The sequence below is a fragment of the Opisthorchis viverrini genome, assembly GCF_000715545.1.
Source record: "Opisthorchis viverrini unplaced genomic scaffold opera_v5_104, whole genome shotgun sequence".
Lineage (NCBI taxonomy): Eukaryota > Metazoa > Platyhelminthes > Trematoda > Opisthorchiida > Opisthorchiidae > Opisthorchis > Opisthorchis viverrini.
Genome location: NW_008751762.1, coordinates 799,081 through 820,630, shown reverse-complemented (window position 1 = coordinate 820,630; position 21,550 = coordinate 799,081). Strand labels below are relative to the sequence as shown.

Here is a 21,550-nt window from a genome sequence, read left to right as displayed (position 1 = left end):
ATGTGTACAATTTGCACATGGTTCCCAAGAACACAAGTTACTAGTCTACCAGTAACAGATACCAACTGGATTAGTTTTTCTCAAGGCACTTTGTGCAGTAGAATACGGCGCGTTGTGGCGTATTAATTCTGAGGTAATTTTAAAAATGTCCTACTATTATCACCGTATGGACCAGAACGAATTGAGAGGGCATGGCTAAGCACAGAAAGTAATGTGAGTGTCATCAAAGTTCGGTATTTTAGTGACGCAAGTCCTATCATCTATCCAAAGTGGACAACATTAGTTTTGACTGCTAGGTTGGCGACCTTGGTACTGTTGGCGTTCTGGACAGAGCAAGAATTTACTGTTCACAACCATCGTTTTCTGCACACCACTGTGAGTGTTGGCTAGCCACATGTGTGTGCATTGAGTACGTCTTCCAAGTGACCAGAAAAACCAGGCTACCATTAGCATATACTAGACTGCAACCGTTTAGTTGTCCACACTTTGTATGCTATCTCCGGATCGTCATTTTTTTCACGTTTATGAATTGAGAACTGCTTTCCCTTGTGCAAATTACGGTCTTATTACTGCGGGGAGGGTTAATGTGCTCGGTCTCAAATACAAATGGAGATAACTGTTTCGTACGGAGGTCAATAAACCGTCCAATGCGGATACGGATGTATCTCGCTGTTTGGTGTGATACTTTAGTCACGTTATGAATAAAATATAATCAAGCAAACATTTCGACACCCCTTCTCGGAGGAAATTATACCGAACCAGCTTGGAGGATAAATAGAATCCACCAGAGTGAATAAATAGTCTCGTGACCAATAAAAGGGCTCAATTGTACTTGTTTAACCTGGTGACATGGACTCAAGACAAAACTGCAACAGAGAAAACCCGACATGTATCACAAGACTTTGACTAGCCTGAATACAACCAGCCAACATATATGCCAATCAAACTTTCAGAAGATTCACTGCTATACTGTGCCATTCATCTCGTACTCGCCTCAACGGTACACACGCTTATGGAATGTAATATTTGTTAGCCTGCTCGTCGGAATGATCGAAATTTGTTCCTAGCATCATCGTGTTTGTACCAAAAGTTCATACAAAAAGAGACTGGAAGAATCAATGTTTTATTTGAACTGTGGGAAAATACACGGTGAAGGCACTGTTCACTGACCGTTTTCCTACGAAATGTCGAACGTATTGTTTGCCTATACATTTTCACTAGACTTCAAACCTCACCCGCCTGGCTGGGCAACAGATACCGATTTGGTTTTAACGGGGGAGACTTAATGGAATCTAAGCTGAAACACTCATTCATGATATTCTGGGATATCAAAGAGGTCATAGCAACCTTATGGGTGTTTTCCTTCAAGGAAATATTTTTCTACTAGCTGTTACCGTAAACGGCATTACCAGAGCACCCATGCTTTGAACACACTGAAAAAGATTGACCCGCAGAATGCAAATTAAAGAGAGACAAGAGCTTGTCTTACCAGCATCTGACGTGCACGGTAAGAATCTGGGGCGTAAACAATCACTGCGACACACAGGTTGACCGCCTCCAGGACAGACCAATTTCCTTCGTCATCTTCGTAACAGAAATCCTCGAAAACGAATGAAAAAAAGTGCTTTAAATCGTAGAGTTGACCTCCGCGTTATAAGCAGACCGTTATGATGTGAGAATATCGTGGCAAGATTTTAATGCACTGCAAGATACTATGCGCGGATGATAAAAACTAGTCACTGTGTCGTAACTTGATTGCTGAATAAAGAGCCAGCCTCTAAAACGCCAGTCTGATCAGATTACTTTATATGGGAAGCAAATAACTATATGACAATCATAAGGAAGGCAATGTTGTGGAATGTAGGTAGCTCGGGTTCACTGCTTGGTTGTCGGTCTGTTCGCCGAGGTTGGCAGTTGGATTGCAAACGTTTCATCACTAATCGTAGTGACATCGTCAGTGCGGGGTTGAGTGGCGATGTCACCTCGATTGGTGATGAAACGTTTGCAATCCAACTGCCAAGTTCGGCGAGCAGACCAACAACCAATAAGGAAAGCTTTCTAAGTCAGCGGCATTCGATCACAATTTTCAAAGATACTGTCCAGCTTAGACTGCCTGAAGCACAGTGGCCTGAATAAGGCTCTTTCTGAGAAGAAAGAGCGAAATGTCTCGGATTTTGAATTAGTTCCAGATTTAATCTAAAAGTACACTCTAGTGTGGCCAAAGGTTTAAAAATCGTAGTTTTGCATAGATGCAACACACTGGTTGTTGAAAACTCTCCGATAGTACGTGATCGGTTTCTCTTTTCTTGGGACTCATCAGTCCCCGAGGAATCACTAAGTTTCCGTGAATCTAAAATTCCAACTTGAACCCAAACTACACGAAATTCGACCTATAAACTCATCCGCATACCAATTTGGTTTTGACGGGAGACTCATCTGAACACTAACTGAATCATTCTTCTGTATAAATCGATTTGTTAGGCATGAGTCAGCAGAGTAGGATTTTTTGTAGAGGATTATAGGTACGCTTCTGCAAATTCGTAAACTTATACAAAACGTCCGCTGATGGGGAAGGCTAATGAAAGGGCGATTTGTCCACATGATTCCTCCCAAACATAATTTGCGCTATCGTGTTACAACCCATTTACCCTACTCACTGCACTACTCACATTTATATCTTACCAGACTGGAAAAAAATCAATAAAATCGTTTCCGTTATCCTATAACAAGAAGCTCGATAGCAAACAGAACCGTGGATACCTCGCCCTTCGGATAAATCCTGGCATGCTGAATATAAGCAAAGGTTCTACTTGCTTGAATACGCCTAAACAACTGAAGACAACGTTCCTGAGCCTTCAATAGAAACTCGCTGTGGCTGTGGCGATTTTATTAATTTTTTTCAAGTCTGGTAAGATATAACTATGACTAGTATAGTGAGTAGGGTAAGTGGCTTGTAACGCGATAGCGCAACTTAGGGAGCTGGAAGGTATAGTTGATCGTGCTCTAGGTCGTTGGGAGCGTTGCGTGCTAGAGGTTCGCGATTTAAGATGTCTTCTGAATAAGGCTCGTCTATTGGAGGTTCAGAAAGGTTGTCTTCAGTTGATTAGGCGTATTTAAGCAACTAGGAACTTTGCTTATATTCAGCGTGCCAAGATTTGTCCAAAGGGCGAGGCATCCACGGTTCTCTTGGCCAGCGAGTTTCTTGTTATAGTATATAGTGTAAAGTTAATAAGGTAAGCACTGGAGGAATGTATCCGAACCTCGGGTAGTTGTCTTGAATGAATGCCTCTTCTGAACGAAACGGAATGACGAGTTCTGCGAAAATGGGATCAAAAGGCTGTGGAACGAAACTGGCAACCCAACTCGCTTTTAAGAATAAGTCAAATCAAAGACATAAGTTCAGTGTGGCTAGGTGAGATGCGCTGCAGTAGTAGCTATGCGTATATAAACCTATAGAATGTTGAGGAATGAAACAGCTTTACAGTAGGAATTCCACTAAATCATCCATAGACTCACAAGTGCTTTCAGTGGTTTCTGCACGTTGCATAATTCCAGTATTCGCAGGTTGTCCGGTAGTGGCCGGTTGATCAATCGAAGCAGTCTATAGAGAGTAGCTGGTTGAATCTAAAGTAGAAAGCCATAAGCTGTGATTTGAGCAATATGTTTAGGAGCGAAACATGTTCGATAAGCTGTGGTAGAAAGGAGAAAAACAGAAGTGCTTCGGTCACCTTAACTTGCTTGGTAAAAACTGTCACCCATCATGCCGTCCGGTGTATCTACACAGACCGCTAGTATTTAAGTAGTGAGGGCTTAACCTTGCACGTGATCCCATAAAGGGTCGCATAGAAGCTTTTGTTCGATGCTTTCATGCCTATGATTTTTTGATGCTCCGTAGTCTTTAATAAACAGTTTATGAGTGAACTAACAAACATACAAACGTAAGCTTCGGAAAGGCAAGTCTTCCACCAAGGATATTAGAAGGTGTAAGTTCATGAAAATTCGCAGCCTTCATGAAAGCAACATATCCTGGCAGGATGTATTGGGCTTTTTCAAATTTACGTCATATTCAGTCATACCATTCCAACATGGACTCCAACCTTTGGGATCTCAAGTTTCCTTGTTTTCTCACTCCGAACTTACCGCGTTTCTGGTTTCGGACTACTTGACCATTTCCATGGGCAAGGTTTCTCATTCATTTTTAACATTATGACAACAAGTGGTGAGGATACTAACATAACGCTGGACACGTTCATTACAGTATGTTGTTGAAACTGCATGTTTCAAAAATGCAAGTTGAAGTGGATGCTTCATAATTAGGCGAAATTTGATGCGAAAGTGCCAGAAGCGTTCCCAAAAAGTCATTGAAAAGTAGTGTTCCATCCTTTTTATATCCCTCTTACCCAATTGTCCGGTCATGTATGAGTGTTAATTCCTGTAGTAAACGTATGGCCATGCTGGGAAATACTCAATCAGACGAACGTTTTTGTCGCACTGGATTAGGACTGCTAAGGTATTATTCTGCGTGGTCTATTGTTGGATCCCGATATGGGACGAAACGCTCGTGTGGCTTAGTTTTTGGGGACCTGGTGACAGCTTTGCCGCAACATTTGGTGTGATCCAGGCCTATGGTTCGTTAAACAACAACTGGTGACTTTTCAGATCAGGCAGTCTGTTTACCTGTTGCACAGCCCTTTGCCGCATAGAGGCATAGGTTGGCTCAATTTCAACATCAAGTCTTGACTGGAACTTTCACGTGTGCATGTAATCTGCTCAACAGTGGCAAAAGTAACCACCAGTTGAGTGGCGGTTGAGAACTTGTCACACAAGAAACTATTCGACGGTGAATCATTTGGAACACTTGAATAGTGTGATATCTAAGTCTGGGTAAATCGATCTTTCAATCAACTATTCATGGTCGAATTGTATAGTGTTCGGTCGCTAACTAAAAGCTTGTGGATTCAAATCACCCTAGAGTTTCGCGAGACTGCTGACATAGCTGCTCCGTGGCTTGTCAGCATAAATTTCTTTCACTTGCAAGATAAAGCCTCATTGAAACTCCAAAATCTCATCACCACATATGCAATCTCCGTTAACAATCAAAGGACTGACCGATTGAGTCAGCGGTTGAATGAAATCAATCTGATGGGTTAACGTCGTTTTGATGACAAAGATTTAATATGAGTGGGTTTTGAACATGGATTTGACCATAATTACATGCAAAGTTTCGAAAAGAGGTTAAACTGTAATGAAAGATCGACTTGGAATGAACTATGGCTCCCGGATGCATGTACCAGGGCCGCAACCGACTTCGGGAATACACGATTAGAATCGTTTCGCAGCGGTAGCCTCGCATGGTCTAGGCAGGTAAATGATATCCTCTGCTGCATAAAAATTGTGGATTTCGCTATCAGACGGAACCAGCGTTTTTCATATTTACTTAGTGTCTCTGCTTCTATTTAGGGAGCGACAGAAAATACCAGTAGCCCGTAAATGCATAGTTTTGGGGTTAGCTATCTGATCGCACAAAATGTGTCATTGATTTACCGGGAAATGACGACAAATAATTTGCTGACGGAAAGGTTCTTTCTGTTGACTTGTTTCTTCTATTCTCGTTGTGTACAATGTGAGCCCCCTTTTGTTGTTTCTGTTTTGTGCCAGTACCGCCTTCTTTGTTTTTGACCTGAAGGGAATCGCTCAGTCCTCGCACGTCTAGTTTAAATCAGCTGTGTGGTTTCCGCCATCTTGCGGCTTCCTTGCCTTGAGTTACTGTGAACTTTGGGATCTCATTTGGAACTAGCTGTTCCTGAACCGGTGTACAGAAGCCGGCATAATCCCACGATTTGGTGTTTGTACAATTGCATTACTTTATTAATTTATCCATAGTACCGCATTTGATGATAAACGTCCATCCGAACGATTTGACTTTTGGGATTTTGCGCGTACGTCAACGTGGCTCAATCAATACTTTCAGCCTATTCCGCCCTGTTTGCCAAAAATGTTTTTACTTTCAAGTTCCTCAGTCCTTTCGGTCATTCTAGAATATAGTGTGAATTCACCTCCCGATGTTCTCTTTGACTGTAAGAATTATTGTTTGATTCTCACTAGACTAAATTTAGGCACCATTCAATGTTGAAACAAACTATTTATCATCTCTTCTCCCCTGAGATGACAATTCACTGAAAAAAACAGTTCCTTTCTGTGTGAGAAGCAGGAAAACAAAGTGAGATTTATCCAAAGAGCCTCGCCGAATTGTTCTGCAAAAGGCCGTCGGCTTTTGGAAGTGTGTAAACACAAGTGACTTGTCACGTACTGTTTTTTCCACATTTTTCTAATCGAATGAACCAAAAATATGAAAATATTGATGTAATCCACTGCCGACCAAATCTGCTCCCTGAATGGGCTTCCGCTTCTCTCATGGATAATCCTTACAAGTTAAGCTGAAAACGTGTGGACGTGCTACATCCAGTCCGACTACCCTCTATAACTGCATTCTACCGTTATTCAGCTATCACTTGAATTTTTAGACTGAACGCAATTGCATCGGACAGTCTAGCGCTGGCCGGTTAAGATATGCTACACTTTATCAAGATGGATAGAGTGTAAAACAAAAAAAAATTAAATTTTCCACTCTATAGGCTTAGAAAACAACAAAGGTGGGAATAAACATACACGATAAAAATCATCATCCATTCCAGTTCGTTCATCTCCGACGGCTACGTAATTGGCCAGGCTGCCAAACAGCTGTAGAATGAAGGGAATCCGATGCATGACGTAGAACTGGCGGCAGGTGAACTCTACCGCCTGAGTGAGGACAGCATTGTGCGTTTGTTGGTTGTAGACACGCAACAGGGTAGGAAGAATCCCGGCGTATCCGCTTGTGGAGAACGCCATTTTGAACTGATGAGAGCACTGAGAAAAGAGGATATTCACAATAAATTTAAGTAGCTTGTAAAGAAATGCTTCTCATAAGTTAGCGCGATGTAAGTCAAATCAAACAATATCGTGATATCAAATATGGCAAGTTAACGGTAATGCTTTTTCCTGGAGTGAAAATATGGAGAGTTTTTGGTTAAATGGAGAGTAATCAACAGTTCCATTTAGATTTGAGTTGTGGCAGTTTCCCGACTACATTCTTCGCAACCCAGATTTGAACAGAAGAGTTTGGACAAAGTCGATTTAGCTTTGTAGACATTTTAGCACATTAATATCCACAAAAAAGGGACCATTTGCTGGCTAGATCCAGTGTACTAGAGTCAACGTAACCGCCTGTTTGTAGGTCAGAAAGCACTCGCATTGCGGGAAAAATCGCGCAAAATGGGACAACCGCTGAAAAAAATGCAGCAAGCCAATGTACAAACCGTGCACAAATTCAGGTGAAGTGACTGCTTTTGGACAGCTGTCAATGATAGGTACTGAAAACGTAACTATATGTAACTATGCTACATATAGCCTGCGGTAAAAGAGCACCGGTTGGAGAAAGCAGACCAGAGCATAATAACTTGATTTACGTTGAGCACATATATGTTTATCATTTTTTAGCTCAGACGGTTGAGTGATGTCTTTTGGTCAGTTTTTTGTACTCAAGGCCATGTTCAGTGAGTTCGTACGCAGGTTCATATGTACTCCTCGGAGATAATCATAGAGAAGCTTGACAAAAAGACCACTATCATACGAAACATACAATCATTCTGAAACTGTCACCTTAGGATCTGAAGTGAGCCTTTTTAACAAAGGATTTTCGGAAGAGAGACTTCCTCACAGGACAGTCCACTTTGTGAATTCCTCTCTCGACTTCCTTCGAACGAGTTATCTCTAGAGAGTTATCTCTATCTCTCCGTAAGGGTTCCAGAATTTTCTTCCCTAAGAAGGGATTTTCTTACTCAGAGGCCAGGGATTTCTATAGAGGAACTCAGTAAGACACTTGACATGCAGCTGAAGCTCCCCCTTCCGATTTCTTCTCCTTGAATCTCCCGAGGTGAAGCCCCGTTCCAATATAACTATTTGATCTCAAAGAACAATGTTGCATACTAGCGCAAGCAGAATAGAGCAATGACCTTCATTTTCATTACACAGTCTTCTAGTCGTCTTGAGGAGAGGTTGTTCTAGACAGTTGAATAAAAGGAACGCCGGACACCTGACTTTGACAGTGTTCTTTTCATGCAATTCAAGCAACATTTCGACCGCACTGGTTCCTTGTTCATATAGACTTTAGACGAATAACGACTAATGAGATTGCTTTGACCAAAACGAACTGGGAATCAAAAATGACGTTACAGGAAGCCAACCAAGCCATCCAAATAGCATGTGCAGTTTTCTTCCGAAATATTAACCGAAATGAGTGTATCCAGTCAAAGATGTTCGTTTTTAATCGCATCAGGCATATCAGTCGAGGATTAGTGAATACTTCCTGTATAATCATCGGCGACCCGGTACCACATAATACATGAAATCATATACATTACCCTACATCCGAAGAGGGTTCATGCTCCGCACGAAGTAAAAAAAAAGCACTTTTTGCAACCCTTCCAAGAGATTGGTTTAACCACTTCAGTACAGAATTGAAGCTTGATTTCGATACAATTCCTGAATAAGCAGTATGCCACGCAAATGATGCAAAACGTGCAATAGATTTTTCAGTCATGTGAAAAATACTTGTAACCGATTGAGCAGTCATCGTTTTCCGAAAAGTTTGGTGACAATCAGTAGATTTAATGCTGGGCAACGTTTTGCTTTTGACACAAAAGCTTCGTCAGACCAAGTGACTAGGGCACATTATTACCATCGCTGGAATGTATAACACATAAGATTGGTAGAGAATTATCTACCAGAAACCAACAGAAACAGGAACCGTCTTAGGGTACTCATCAGCACACCCAAAGTCCGTGTACGCCAGTATTGTCTCATCGATGTTTCGTCAAGTTAGAGCGCTGTGCACAGAAGAGATCGACCGAACGGCAGCTCTAATCGAGATTGCCAATAAACTTCAGGAAATAGGATACCCAGTGAGTTTGATTAGGCGTCAATTAAGGAAGATGTTGGCTCCAGTATCTAGACACAGTAAGGAATGGATTGGCAAAGTAGTCATTCCACATAAAGCAGGAACATCGGTTATTCGAAGACTGTTGAACCTAGCCAACATTCTAGTAGCTTTCCAGGATGGAAAAACGCCACGCTCAGTTTTGATGCAGTTGGTCTACATGCAGTAAGGTCTGCATATGACAAACTGCCAGGGAATAGCACATCAGAATTGGTGAGCATAAAAGAAAGCTAAGCAAATCACCAAGGAATGCAGAAGAATAGCAAACGCTGATCAAAGACTGGGCGATGGCGGCACATGCCTTGGACACGGGATATAGAATAGATCTGGAGAGTGCGGAAGTCTTAAGACGGGGTCTGCAATTCACACCACAGCGGCTGATAGCCGAGGCAGTGGAAATTACTAAGCATCACAGCGTGAATAGAATTGAGGGTGTGTAACTGGCGAGCGTATGGAAAGCGGCCTTAGATAAGCCGAGTTGACACGAGACGGTGTGGTCGTCAATCCACGTAGAATCATTAGCAAAAACTGGGGGGTGGGGGTGGAAATCCCAACCTGACCAAGGGTCACAGCATCCCTCTTACACAACTTTCTTAGCACTAGCTCATCCACACAGACGGACAGAAGGTTCAAACGACGTTCAAGAGGGACCATCAAATGCATCGAACCAGAAGAACTGGACTTAAACGCATGTAGGTTTCCCCATCGGCCCAACACTTGTTCCCCCCACCCTAACACACATAAATCCCTCAGTCGACACCCAACAGAGATTCAGCTTGAATTAGCTGTTTGGTTCTCCTTCCGCCTTAAGTCTTGACCAACCTCGAAACCTAGCAACTTGGTCTGACGAAGCTTTTGTGTCAAAAGCGAAACACTGCCCAGCAATAAATCTACCGATTGTCACCAGACTTTTTCGAAAACCTTCACTTGGTTTTCTTTATTGTACTTGTTATGATATCCGCTCAGAGGAAATGAAAATACACTGAACTTGTCAAAAACGGATCCAACTAACCTGTATGTAAAATGCGAGGCACTGACGAAGCACGGAAGAATCTTCCGCAAGCAGAATAAGTGTCCCATTGTAGACATTCAAAAACAGTTGCAGATCTGCAGACCATGGGTAGGTGTTCGGCATCCGTTCGAACAAGCTAGAAAGAAGTTCACACCAAGATATCTTATGAACTGTGTCTAGTCCAAGCAACGGTTGACCAAGCTCCTGTAGACCGTATAGTCCAAATTCAGACTCCAACGCCTTTCGTGGGAACGACGGGAGTTTGGTAAGCTCTTCATGCAGGAAGAACACGTGATTGGAAATCTGTAGCAAGGAAAAGAATTTGGACCATAGTGTCACTGTTTGTGGAAGTCTTTCTATGGAAAAGTACACCTGGTTGAACAGCCTACTGGCACGAAAAATCGGTTGCGAAGTGCCTCGGGAGGCTGCTTTGTCCAATCGATAATTGTATCTTATTTGTACCGGACACCTCAAAAGTACAAGACTTCGGCTCACCATGCCTGAGGGTTAGCTTGCACCGAAACAGCAGTGTTGTAAACATATGATAGTCAAGTGCCCAGGTTAGCTTCCGGTCGAGTGTCGGCTCTACTGTTTTGTTGCATTTTGCCTTGATCATTATATTGATTGATCGATCATACTATTTGGAGGCTTACAGTCCATTAACCTATCACCTAAACTGCTTGTCGTTGCACATGCTGATTACTTGTGAGTGTGTTGTGGGTGGTGAGGCGATTTGGAGGTCTTTGTAGGAATTTACCACAAATGAAACCAATTTAAGTTGAAAAAAAACGAAAAGCACTGAACAGCCAATTAGTAGCTGTGGAAACAATCAGAGGACTTCTGGTGATATTTGAGTCTGTGTCTTTCCGCCTAGTGTGTGAACAGCACCACTCGACAACGGGTGCAAAGCGTATGGCTGATTTGTACCTGGTAGTAAGAGGTTTCAGCATCACACCCGTCTAAACAGTCCTACTGCTGTGGTGGGCTTATTCTGGGTAGTGCACAGTGCATTGAACTCCAGTTCCTCTCTTAGTGGAACTCACCAAAAGTTGTCATTAATCTGTCCGGATCGGCAGTCTCATCTACCGATATGCGGATCGAGGTGATAATTTGCCAGTCTAATTCCCGGCAAAACAAGGACGTGCACTGTTGGTGAGCGAAACACTAGTCCAGTGGTTCCTAAATTTGGTGCAGACTACCCGGAGAAGCTGTCTGACAAATCAGGCGAGCACCAAGCAGTCCCAGTCTATCGTATATGCACGAGATTGAGAAAAAATAGGTACTCACCTGTGTACTGGGGGTGTATTGCAATACTGCTGTGGTAAAAAGCACCTTGCCGATTTCTTGAAACTTAAGGTTTAAAGCGTTCTGTTGGAGCAGATGCAGGCCATCATTTTTCTCCATCTGTTTAATCCTGAGTTTGGGATTGTGATTACGTTTGAACGGGTAGAAATCGCGGATGTAATGTGAATTGTTGCAGATAATGCCTGCAAAAAAACGCAGACGGTGAGTTTTTGTAGTGGTAGGACGCACAATTTTCCATTAGTCCTAAACAATGGACAGGGGTTTAACGGATTGCCCATTGTAGATGAAAAATCCATATAAGGACGTAGCTGTTCCCGATGCAACCGACCTAAACACTCTGTATTCTCTGAACTGTTCGTCCTGCTTTAAACTAACGAAGCCTACACAAACATTTCTACACCTAGGACTTGGTAATTAATACTCATTCTAGTCTCTGGTATAATATACTATCGTTCAAGAAACAAAATTAATTAAAAAATCTGTTATTGGTTCTAGAAATAGATTACCACAAAACAACCATAAGAAAACTGAAATGTGTTTACTTACAAAAAGGAAGGCCTCAAGAGCTTCGATGTATCGAAGGAAAGAGATCCGCAAAGCGTGATTACCAAACGCATAATGGATCGGTCTTGAAGTTTTTTAGTGGATGAACTGAGCTTGACAAGTTCTGCTGTTCTACCACTCACATCAAAGGTTGCGGAGCCTATGGCCAATACCATCTGGTTCAATGAACCTGTACAAATCTGAGGACGTTTGTCCTGCATCGGCCAGCAAGCTAGCTGCTACCCGTGACTCGTCCATGACTTTGTGATGAAAACGGTAGCTTTACATATACAGTGTAACAGTGCGAACAAACGTGATTGTGTGGAATCATCAAAATTCGACAGTCTGCGAAGCACTCATTGTTCAGAGACGTGGTCAGCACAGTTTTCAGGTGTCGCAAATGGTTACTTTGTGTAACTTTTCGTGTTGCTAATAAGGCAAGAAATGACGCCCCCTTGTGGTGTAAGCTCGACGATCGCACACAACCACGCAATTCCCTTGGACTATCAGTTCATCACTCGAGTAGGTGACCACCTCTTAATCGAGAAAAGCTCCAACTTTGCGAAGAAAATTTAAGTGTCATATAATGAATAGGGTTAAGTTTTGAGCAACATCTCCCAAAACTTGGATACCCTTTACCACAGAACTCAGAAAATACACAAAGACATAGATAACAGAAGTGCACAGAGAAAACTTTTTGCTTTGAATTTGTTCCTAATGTATTGGCATGTCTACAGGATGAGACAGAATAGCGTGCCATACATTGGTTAGTGTAGTACTCAGGCGAGTCTAGAATCACTGGTGTTTTCCTGCATTGCAGAATCTGGCAAGTAGTATATCTGAAGTGACTTGGATATAACTGGTGGTACTGTGCACATTTTGTATTTAAGAGCCTTAGGATTAGAGTTCGGCAGGATGGATCAATCAAGATCCGACGAGTGGTCATATTCTACACGAAGATGACCAACTTCACTCTTCAGCGGTTTGCTCTAATCTACAGAGTGTATGAAACAAGGCATTGATTTATGGTGAAATCACCAGCTGCCCCAGGCTCGTCAGCGGATTCCTTTGGCATAAGCCAGTAAATGCTCAAGAACTGTTAGGTAACTCAGCTTAGTGACCAATTTGATGAGTCCCAGTGGGTATGGGCTTATCATGATCGGATTACACATTGATCATAGATTTAAATTCAGTAAATACTTATATCAAGCAGATTTATCATATTTCATTTCTTGCCGTACACCGTTCAACGGCTGCTTCAATTTCACACCACATATGAAATAAATTCCCAGCATGACGGCGATACATTAATTTCTAGTAGATATTGCTTCAATTCACGGGAGGCATCAGAAGCACAACTTCAAGTCCCACCCCAACATTTTTCAGACAGTGATCACCGTCATGTTGGAGAAAAATTCCTGATACACAGCTGTGTCGGTCAAAACCAGACGAAAACTTTGATAAATACGCTCGTACAGATTAGAAAGATGTCGTGACTTCTCGGGCTGCTTTAGGATCAGAAACTGCTGAATTTATGTTACTGAATCAGCGTTGGACTGGATTAGGTCCGAGAAGCTGTTACTTGCTAACACAGACAAGTGATCTCGTCTTAAAACAGAAGTAATGAGTATAAACAGACGTTACCTACTGGGCACTGGTGGCGCTTCGTGTTCACTCTTACTATTCACGGACGAGCAATAAAATCTAGTACTATTCATAACACATTATTTATAAAGTGGTGCTATACAGGTATTGCCTTGGTTTCTTATCAGACAGACGCATTCGCTGAGTTTCCGTCGACTTTGTGTTTTACTTGAACTCGCATTGAGCAGATTTCGACAAATGCTATCATTTCAACACAAATTCATTTTGGATAGGAGACTCAACTGAATTCAGCTTAATCTCTCGCTTATTTCGGTTCGCTGAAGTGGAACATAAGTTCGAAAAAAAATTGAAAGTTGTATGACATGATGAACTCTAGACGGGCAAAACCGGGCGTGAGCTGTCGAAGGGTTTTCAGCAACCTAATGAGTAGCATGTTACGTCTAGACAATAACATTTTGCAATATCCCGAATATTGTACCAACTGAGACATTAGGCGCCCTTGTGCAGTATATTTGGTTGAAGTAGACCACCATAAACGAGAGATTCAGCTGGGTTCAGTTGAGTTTTTTTTATTGATTTATTTGTCAAGTTGTTTGTGCAGCCAAATAGGTATCACAATTTGGATGCTGGTTCTAGGTATCAGTTCCTGGAACGTAGTGGGCTGTACTCCACAAGCCGTTATCATTTCAATGCAACTGAGGAATCAGGCCATTCCGCTCGAATAAGAAGGATCAATAGGTCAACTCAAATGCCAACTATCATTTTAACCGATTACAGTTGAACCGATTCATCTAAATGATTGGTTTGTCCGAAGTTCTTTAAACTTGCTGAGTTCACTTCGTGATTTTCAAAGGGCTAATACCTATGCCCAATTCTTGCTACTGACCTTACAAACAAAAGAAATATGGTGTACTTTGTAATACATATGCACTGAAGATTGTAGAACGAGTACAAGAAGGCGGAAGAAGAGTACAACAGGCAGGAGTCCGGTCCAAAACACCGGTCAATCTCCTAAAACCCTGATTCCTTAACCATAACGAAAAAGTTTTCTTTATCAAGTATATTTCCCTGCTCAAGCATTCGAATATACTGGGTATCTTAATTTCAGGTACCGAAGCAAAAGTGCCACACTCACCTGAACGGTCGTCACAAAGAAAATATGAATTGATTTGATTCAGAGGTATTCCACTTGATTCAAGGGCGTCCTTCAAAATATCTTCAAACTGGTAGTCCTGTGGGGTATTAGAGTGTGCACTTCAAGGTCACAACAGCGACTTGTAGAATATAACGTGAAATGAATAAAGCTTTTTCGTGGAACCCGCCGTAAGGAAATAAGGGGGACATTATTCCGAAGTCAAGGAAGTCAGCAAACGAGTTCCGAAGTGATAATTTGCAATTGTTCATTTCGAAAAAGAAAACGATGCTGTTGAGCACCTTAAATTGCTTGTATACTGCATATCCCGGATTTGGTGTACACACACAGTAATTAACCAGATTGCTTGATCTTTATATCATTCTTAGTTTAAAGTGAACTACACACGAATAATTAAGACACTAAGTTTGGGACTGGACAATCCAGCGTTGTCGTTCTTATACCAATTGTCTGACTTTAAAGTGTGACTTCGTTAAATTTAGTTCCTACATGAGTCGTGGTCTGGTTTTCTAATCAGAATATATTCCTCGTCTCATATCAACCGCCAAATCAAAGTGGTCGCCACAGTGAGGATACCTGTGCTTCACTGGAATTTAAAAAGTTCACAACATTCCATTTCCGCTGTTACTGCGCGGTCATTTGAATACAAGCTGATGAATGAATAGCTCGATAATAGGTTACTTATTTGGACTGACGTGGGAGTATATATGTCTGAATAGCTTTCACACAGAATAGTTGTTAAATGCTTCAGCATTAGGACGCAGGTGCTTTTCTGGGAAACTAATTCGTCGCCGTTTGAATGTCGTTGTTGTATTGATCCGTAATAGTGCGATATCGAATAATCGAACCCACCTGTATCCTGTTATACCGGATTGTTTTAAAGGTCCGAAAACAGCGTCTGGATTTTTTTTTAACCATTTCGGTTATCTGTAGCCGGATCAATACCTAAAACGGTTCCATGTTCGTCATAGTGTAAAAAACCAGGTAGCTCTACACCATGGGAAGCATAGGATGTGGGCACCGCATTGACGGAACGGAATTTCATCCCCTCATCATTTCATCTCCTCAGTTGACAGTCAAATCCACCGTTTCACTGTGCGCGTCATAAGCACACTAAATTTCCTTTCCGAACAGACTAATAATTTCAGAATTGGTTTGTGTTTATGACGTTGCCCAAAACTTGGTTAATCTCCTCAGTCGCTGCAAACACGATGTGCACACTAGGACTATTAAAAAAACACGGCTGAAATGTCATGATAAACGAATTCTAGACTAAATCTTCCGGTACAGTGTCCCTTGACATATGCTGCGTTGCTCAAAACAGACGAGATGCCATCCTCTTCTCTGAAAGCAATGACTGATAATCAGCGTGCCTACAAAGTTCCGTAAAATTAGCCTAAAGTCATTCAAAGAGCATGTATCAGCTGCAGAAGAGTCAACTGCTATCAGGCCGAGAAACTGGTCTCTATACCCACAATAGGAATGTGCAAACAGAATGGACAATAGAGGAGGTTTCACGCAGTGAAAACCCAACCATACCAAGTGACATTTACTGATCACGCACAGTCTTGTTAGTGATTTTTCCAAAACTACTGGGTAACTAGCCCATTACCATCTGAAGTTGAACGTCGTATGATACGACTGTACTGACCGGAGGAAAACACTCTTTACCATTATATGCGGGTATTTCTTGTATCCTCATTAGCTGAAAAAGCCCAACCTCATACATATTTGGTCAGACGACTAAAAATAGTTGTTCTGTCGTGAGGCCCCCATCTTACTATTGCTTTACCTCACCGAATACAGAGGTAAAGCGACAGTGCACGCATGTATATACCAGTGAATTTTGACGAAGAGACGATGCTACTGATTTCCAGTTATTTAGGAAGCAAATATACACTTTCTGGCAACTCCTGGATGACCACTGGGAATCTTGATCTCAAGCGGACGACACTCTAACAATTACTAGAAAAAGAAGAGACCTACCTTGTTCTCGTCATGCAGCCTGACCAACTGTGCTACTCCAATGTCATTGTCAAATACGTTGAACTGTTTGGCACACGGAAGGTTGGCAGTCAGTAACAGAGTGGACTGGAAAGAACAATCGGGTTCTTGTACATTACGGAAGTTGACTGCACATTTGGCCAACCTAGGATCAAACTATTTAGAATTGCAAACGTTTCCTAGATAGTGATTCAGGAACAATAAATTTGTTTCGTTTTTTGCTACTAAGGCTCCAACAGTGAACATAAACAAGAACAATGATTGTTGAGCGGTTTCCAGAGCTTGGCAATGGATTTACAAGCGTTTTGTAGCTCAACAAAGCTAACGACGACCAAAAAACATCTGAACTGACAGTACTTCAGCTGACTGCAAAATTGTTATCTTACCATATCAATGAAAGTGGCGAATGACTGAATAGTTTGCGTGACTACTCACAACCACTGTATGAGTAGATGAAAATAATGGCCAAATTGCGAGACAAGTGAGCTACAGAGCTTGAGAACATTAACTGGTTGGAAGTGAAAAGGGAGATCTGGCAGGGTCGAGTATACTGCCATAGAGCTTGGGGTGTGATATCCAGCTCGGACGTTGTCGCCGATACAGTTAACTCGACAGAAAAAGAACACTGCTTCTATGTAATACATCCCAGAATCGATCACAGAAACTGGGCCTTGGAAACGGGCTATGGAGGAAAGTCAAACAATCTAAGAATGCGTGGATGACCCGCTGTGGTCTGAATGCATCCTATTCACTACTGTCCGGTCCTCGTGCAACCAGCCCTTCCTCATATCCGTTCTGAGGAAACAAGCGTGTCAACCGGCCGATATGGCAATTTTCTTACCTACCCCCATAGCCTACTGTGGTGAGAAATTGACGAATGGTTCGGGTAAAGATACGATTAATGCGTTGAGGCATTCTGAGGCCTTCTGACTTGAGGTTGAGGCATTCCGACTTAACTGCTTAGCTGGACGTGTCTAGAAAATCTATAAATGGCTCATCGGGCTTCAGTGGATACACATGTATGTTCAAATATCGTCGGAAGTCGAAGTTGTCTCAAATACGGTAGAGCTACTCCACCTGACATGTGTCTGGTCTTCTGCAGACCGGCAAAACCCATATCTTGAATGCGCCTCTACAAAATCCGAGTCATTAGCACAGTGTTTTGGTCATCCAATCCACTCCTTACGCTTTCTCGCAGGTGGGCGCACGGACGCACTTGCGTAGAGTTAAAGGCCATGGTGGTGAGCCATCGACACTGTCCTCCCTTTGGACATGAGGCTGTGACAGACAGGAACTCCAGCCTTGTGTCCCGAGTACACCAGTGCACCGGAGTATCTGAGTTAGTCTAAGCGAAATGGTGGATATCGGTTCGCCTTAGCGACACACCATAACCAGACCACCTGAGCGGGATCAACCAGTGTGCTGACTCAGCAACGAGAGAAGATAGCGATGCTTGTTGAAATCAAGGTCGCCAGCCGAAGAATCGATTGATGTCGCTAGGCTCACGCGCAGCCAAGGCGCGACGGCGGAGAGACAACTGTTTGTGGCACCGGAAGGATGCTGACTATCCTTGCAAGGCACAACCGGCCCCCACTGTAAAAGTGAAACAGGCCTGTCGGCTGCAATTTTAGGGTTGACCTTCAGTTGAGCTTCAGCATGTTCCAGCACTAAACTGTGTCTTATGGGAACGTGCCAAATACCTATCATAATGAAGACCTTAGGATCTCTCGGAATAACACAAATGAGGTGTCGGCAACTTGAAAGGATTATCACCAATCACCACGTGGATGCTGAAAATTCAATTTGGCGGAAATCCGGGAAAATGCTGACCCCGAGTAGTGATGGGATCTTTGCAAGCTAACTTACTAAATAGAATTTGCTGACGGCAAGATTTGGATCAAACGTCGCTCTACGTCTTCGGCATAGACCTGCGCTTTTGAAGTACCATCAAACTCAGATCGTGACGTTTCATTGGACATGAGGCACCACGTGGATACCGCAGTGGCTTTTGCACCGATTTACAAAGTACCGAAAAAGTTACCAATGTTTATCAAAAAGAAGATCCGAGCCGCTATGAGGCTCATTGGCCTAAGTATTTACTAGCCTGAACTTTGTATTCAAAAGCGATTTGTAGCGCTGAGGCGACCCACTAACCAAGCGACAGGATTGTCCTACTCCCCTGCCCCGTGTTAGTTCTTAACCAACCACGAGTCTTACTCCGACCAGCGAATTCGGTTTTGATCAAGATTGTCGTACATCCTGTCGATTTTTGTGCTATGTAAACGATTGAGTATGACAATAAGATATCGAAATGGTATATTTTACTCAATCTGTCACACTCGCTCGATTCTATGGCGTGGATCTAAACTTTCGGCGCGTCAGAACCTCTGGTTTTTGCAGTGGCAGGAAACAACAAGGTTTGGTACGGTACGACACCCGGCAGATAGAAACTCAACGAAGTTGCGTCGAAACACTCTGTGAGAGGTTGCAACGCCCGGGCCCGCTTTAACTTAGAGGAACTGAGACGCCTGATCAAGACTTTGTTTTAGATTATCAGAAATCGTACGAGCACAAAACCTGCCAGTATGTTTGTCTATCGGGCCCAAACTAACCCGAGAGAGTAAGGATGGACACCGATTGAAACTAGGGCAAGATACGGCTCATCCTCCGCAAAGGTCTTTCTACGAAAATTGGATAAGTTGGTGGTTAACCCAAGTTTAGGTTACCACCATTCTCAAAACAGGGTTTGACGAGTCCCAACATGAAATATTGCAGGAAACTGATGGAGGCGTTCTCCAGAATCAGAACAATTACAATGCCGCACACGAGAAAAGAGCTGAGTTCTGGTCACTCAAACTTTGATACTGTGCAGTGAAAGTTGAAAAAAAATTTGATCACGCTCATAAAAGCATAACAAATTTTGTTATGTCAAAGATTACAGGGAGGTATGTGTCCATGAAACCGTTGGTGTTTTTAGATGAAAAGTTGATAGTTCGTTTAGCTTCAAAATTAGGAGCACCAATTGAGTAGGCTTGTCTGTACCTGAAATCGGCAATTGCTGTTCATGTGGAACAGCAAATATGGACATTAACATAACCAACTCAGTCCTATCCGGGCAGAAGAAAAACCAATAGGATATTCGGATATAAAGTTTCATATGGGATGCCATTCGAAATAGAGACAGTAGGTTGTTACTCGTCCTCAAGTAACGAGCGTCCCCTGCTATGGACTCCTAACTGTAAGTGTTATCTGAGATGTCTGCTCGGTTGTCCTTGGGTTCCCGATGACAGGTTCAATAGCGTACCGAGGTGGCGCGTTCGCGGTGAACGTTTTGCTGCTTGGCGCGCCTTGTGTAGTTTTTTTCTGGACTTACTGTCGCATCTATTAGCAGTTTCAACGTAAGTCACGAAATGAGCTTTTAGAATCGAAGTAAAAAGGGACTGGCGTTGTAACTCAATGAAATAACGAGTGCAATTCTAAAAAGAATCACTTTTTGCGGGTACAAAGGCATCCAATGCATACACTCTCAACCGGGACAGCTAATCTCGCCTCTCCAAGCTCTGAACTAGGACCGCATGGCAAGATAAGTCAGCATCATCCGCAGATACTTTAGGTGCTCTCTTAGCAAAGGCTGAGGTCAAAACCTAAGGTAGCGAAGCTTTGTTAACGACAGACTACCTTTACACATTTGCTTTCGACTGAAACTGTGAGAATGCATACATGACAGCTGCTGATTGCCGGTAGTCGTGGACGCACTCGCACTCTCAAAAAAGTGTTTCTTCAATTTCTCTCAGTATTTCATTAACTGACGACGAAAAAACTGAAATTATTTCCGAATCAAGTCGTTCCTATAATCTGATATAAGGAATTACAGCTAAACGAGTAACAAATGCATTTGAGCGACAGTACCTCTAAAATGGATGTACTGAGTTTACATAAATTAGATGACGAAACAAGCAGTGAACTGAATGATTCCAGGAGCCATTGTATAGTTTAATAAATAGCTTTCGCTAGTTGACTTCGTCTGCGCTCGATATTTCTAAACAATTTTAGAACTTTTGGATGGACAGATGTGTGAAACGTGAAACTAGCCGTTTCATGCTCCGTTTATCCGTCTGTTCTATTGCGACGGACCTGCTCCAGTTAGGATGTCCATACGGGATATCACTGATTTGTGAATGTTTTCAACCCTAGAACCTTTCTTTAATACCACTTAGGAAAAAGGAGTTAGGAGCTTACGTAGAACAATGAAGCGGTATTAATTGGTGCGCTTGGCCTCAAAAGGTGACTTCAAAGTTAGTCTAGTTTAAAGGGCTTTGCTCAGTCGAGTCAAACTGACAAGACAGGAACAGTTGTTTGCTTTTTACTGGAATTCTTATTTTACTAATCAGCTGCTTCAAGGTGCACGACACTTGCTTCTTGGAATTTTTCTGGATCGTCGACTGTGTGGTCCTCCTGATCTTGTCTCCTCATATTGTGTACATCCATGCCTACTGCATTGCCAAAAAGAACATCCTTGAAGGATTTTTTACCCTACCAATGGTACAACCTCAACGACCGACAGTGTCAGCTCCACAATGAGACGTTCTTAAGGACAATTCTGTTGAAGGTGGAACCTGACTATCAGATCCGATAATGTCGTTGGATAAATCTCAACCGAAAAAACTTGTTTCCTGATCTGTTATCTAACTACAACAGTAAATTGTCTGCATGGATATTTCCTCTGGAGACCGTGACTCAACACAGACCCTTTTTGTTTGATAACTTGAAGCATATGCCTATTTCAAAGTAGATCTTTAGTGGTGAATACTTATTAAATGATATGACATTTATGAGATCAATTCAGGTGGTTATTTGACAGCCAGCTGGGCCGATAAAAAGTACGATAATA

At 42.4% G+C, this 21,550-nt stretch overlaps 1 protein-coding gene across 1 annotated transcript in view; it reads right to left on the bottom strand.

Moving 5' to 3' along the window:
* Nucleotides 1-21,550, bottom strand: part of T265_13811 (hypothetical protein) — a gene marked incomplete at both ends in the record, with an annotated part of 66,395 nt that overhangs the window by 30,364 nt on the left and 14,481 nt on the right. Inside the window, 10 exons of the mRNA XM_009170623.1 lie at nt 1,490-1,600; nt 1,833-2,054; nt 2,082-2,144; nt 3,517-3,624; nt 6,670-6,909; nt 9,225-9,439; nt 10,046-10,352; nt 11,337-11,536; nt 14,638-14,734; nt 16,642-16,746. Coding sequence (XP_009168887.1) covers nt 1,490-1,600; nt 1,833-2,054; nt 2,082-2,144; nt 3,517-3,624; nt 6,670-6,909; nt 9,225-9,439; nt 10,046-10,352; nt 11,337-11,536; nt 14,638-14,734; nt 16,642-16,746 — 1,668 coding nt within the window. The remainder of the gene's footprint in view (nt 1-1,489; nt 1,601-1,832; nt 2,055-2,081; nt 2,145-3,516; nt 3,625-6,669; nt 6,910-9,224; nt 9,440-10,045; nt 10,353-11,336; nt 11,537-14,637; nt 14,735-16,641; nt 16,747-21,550) is intronic.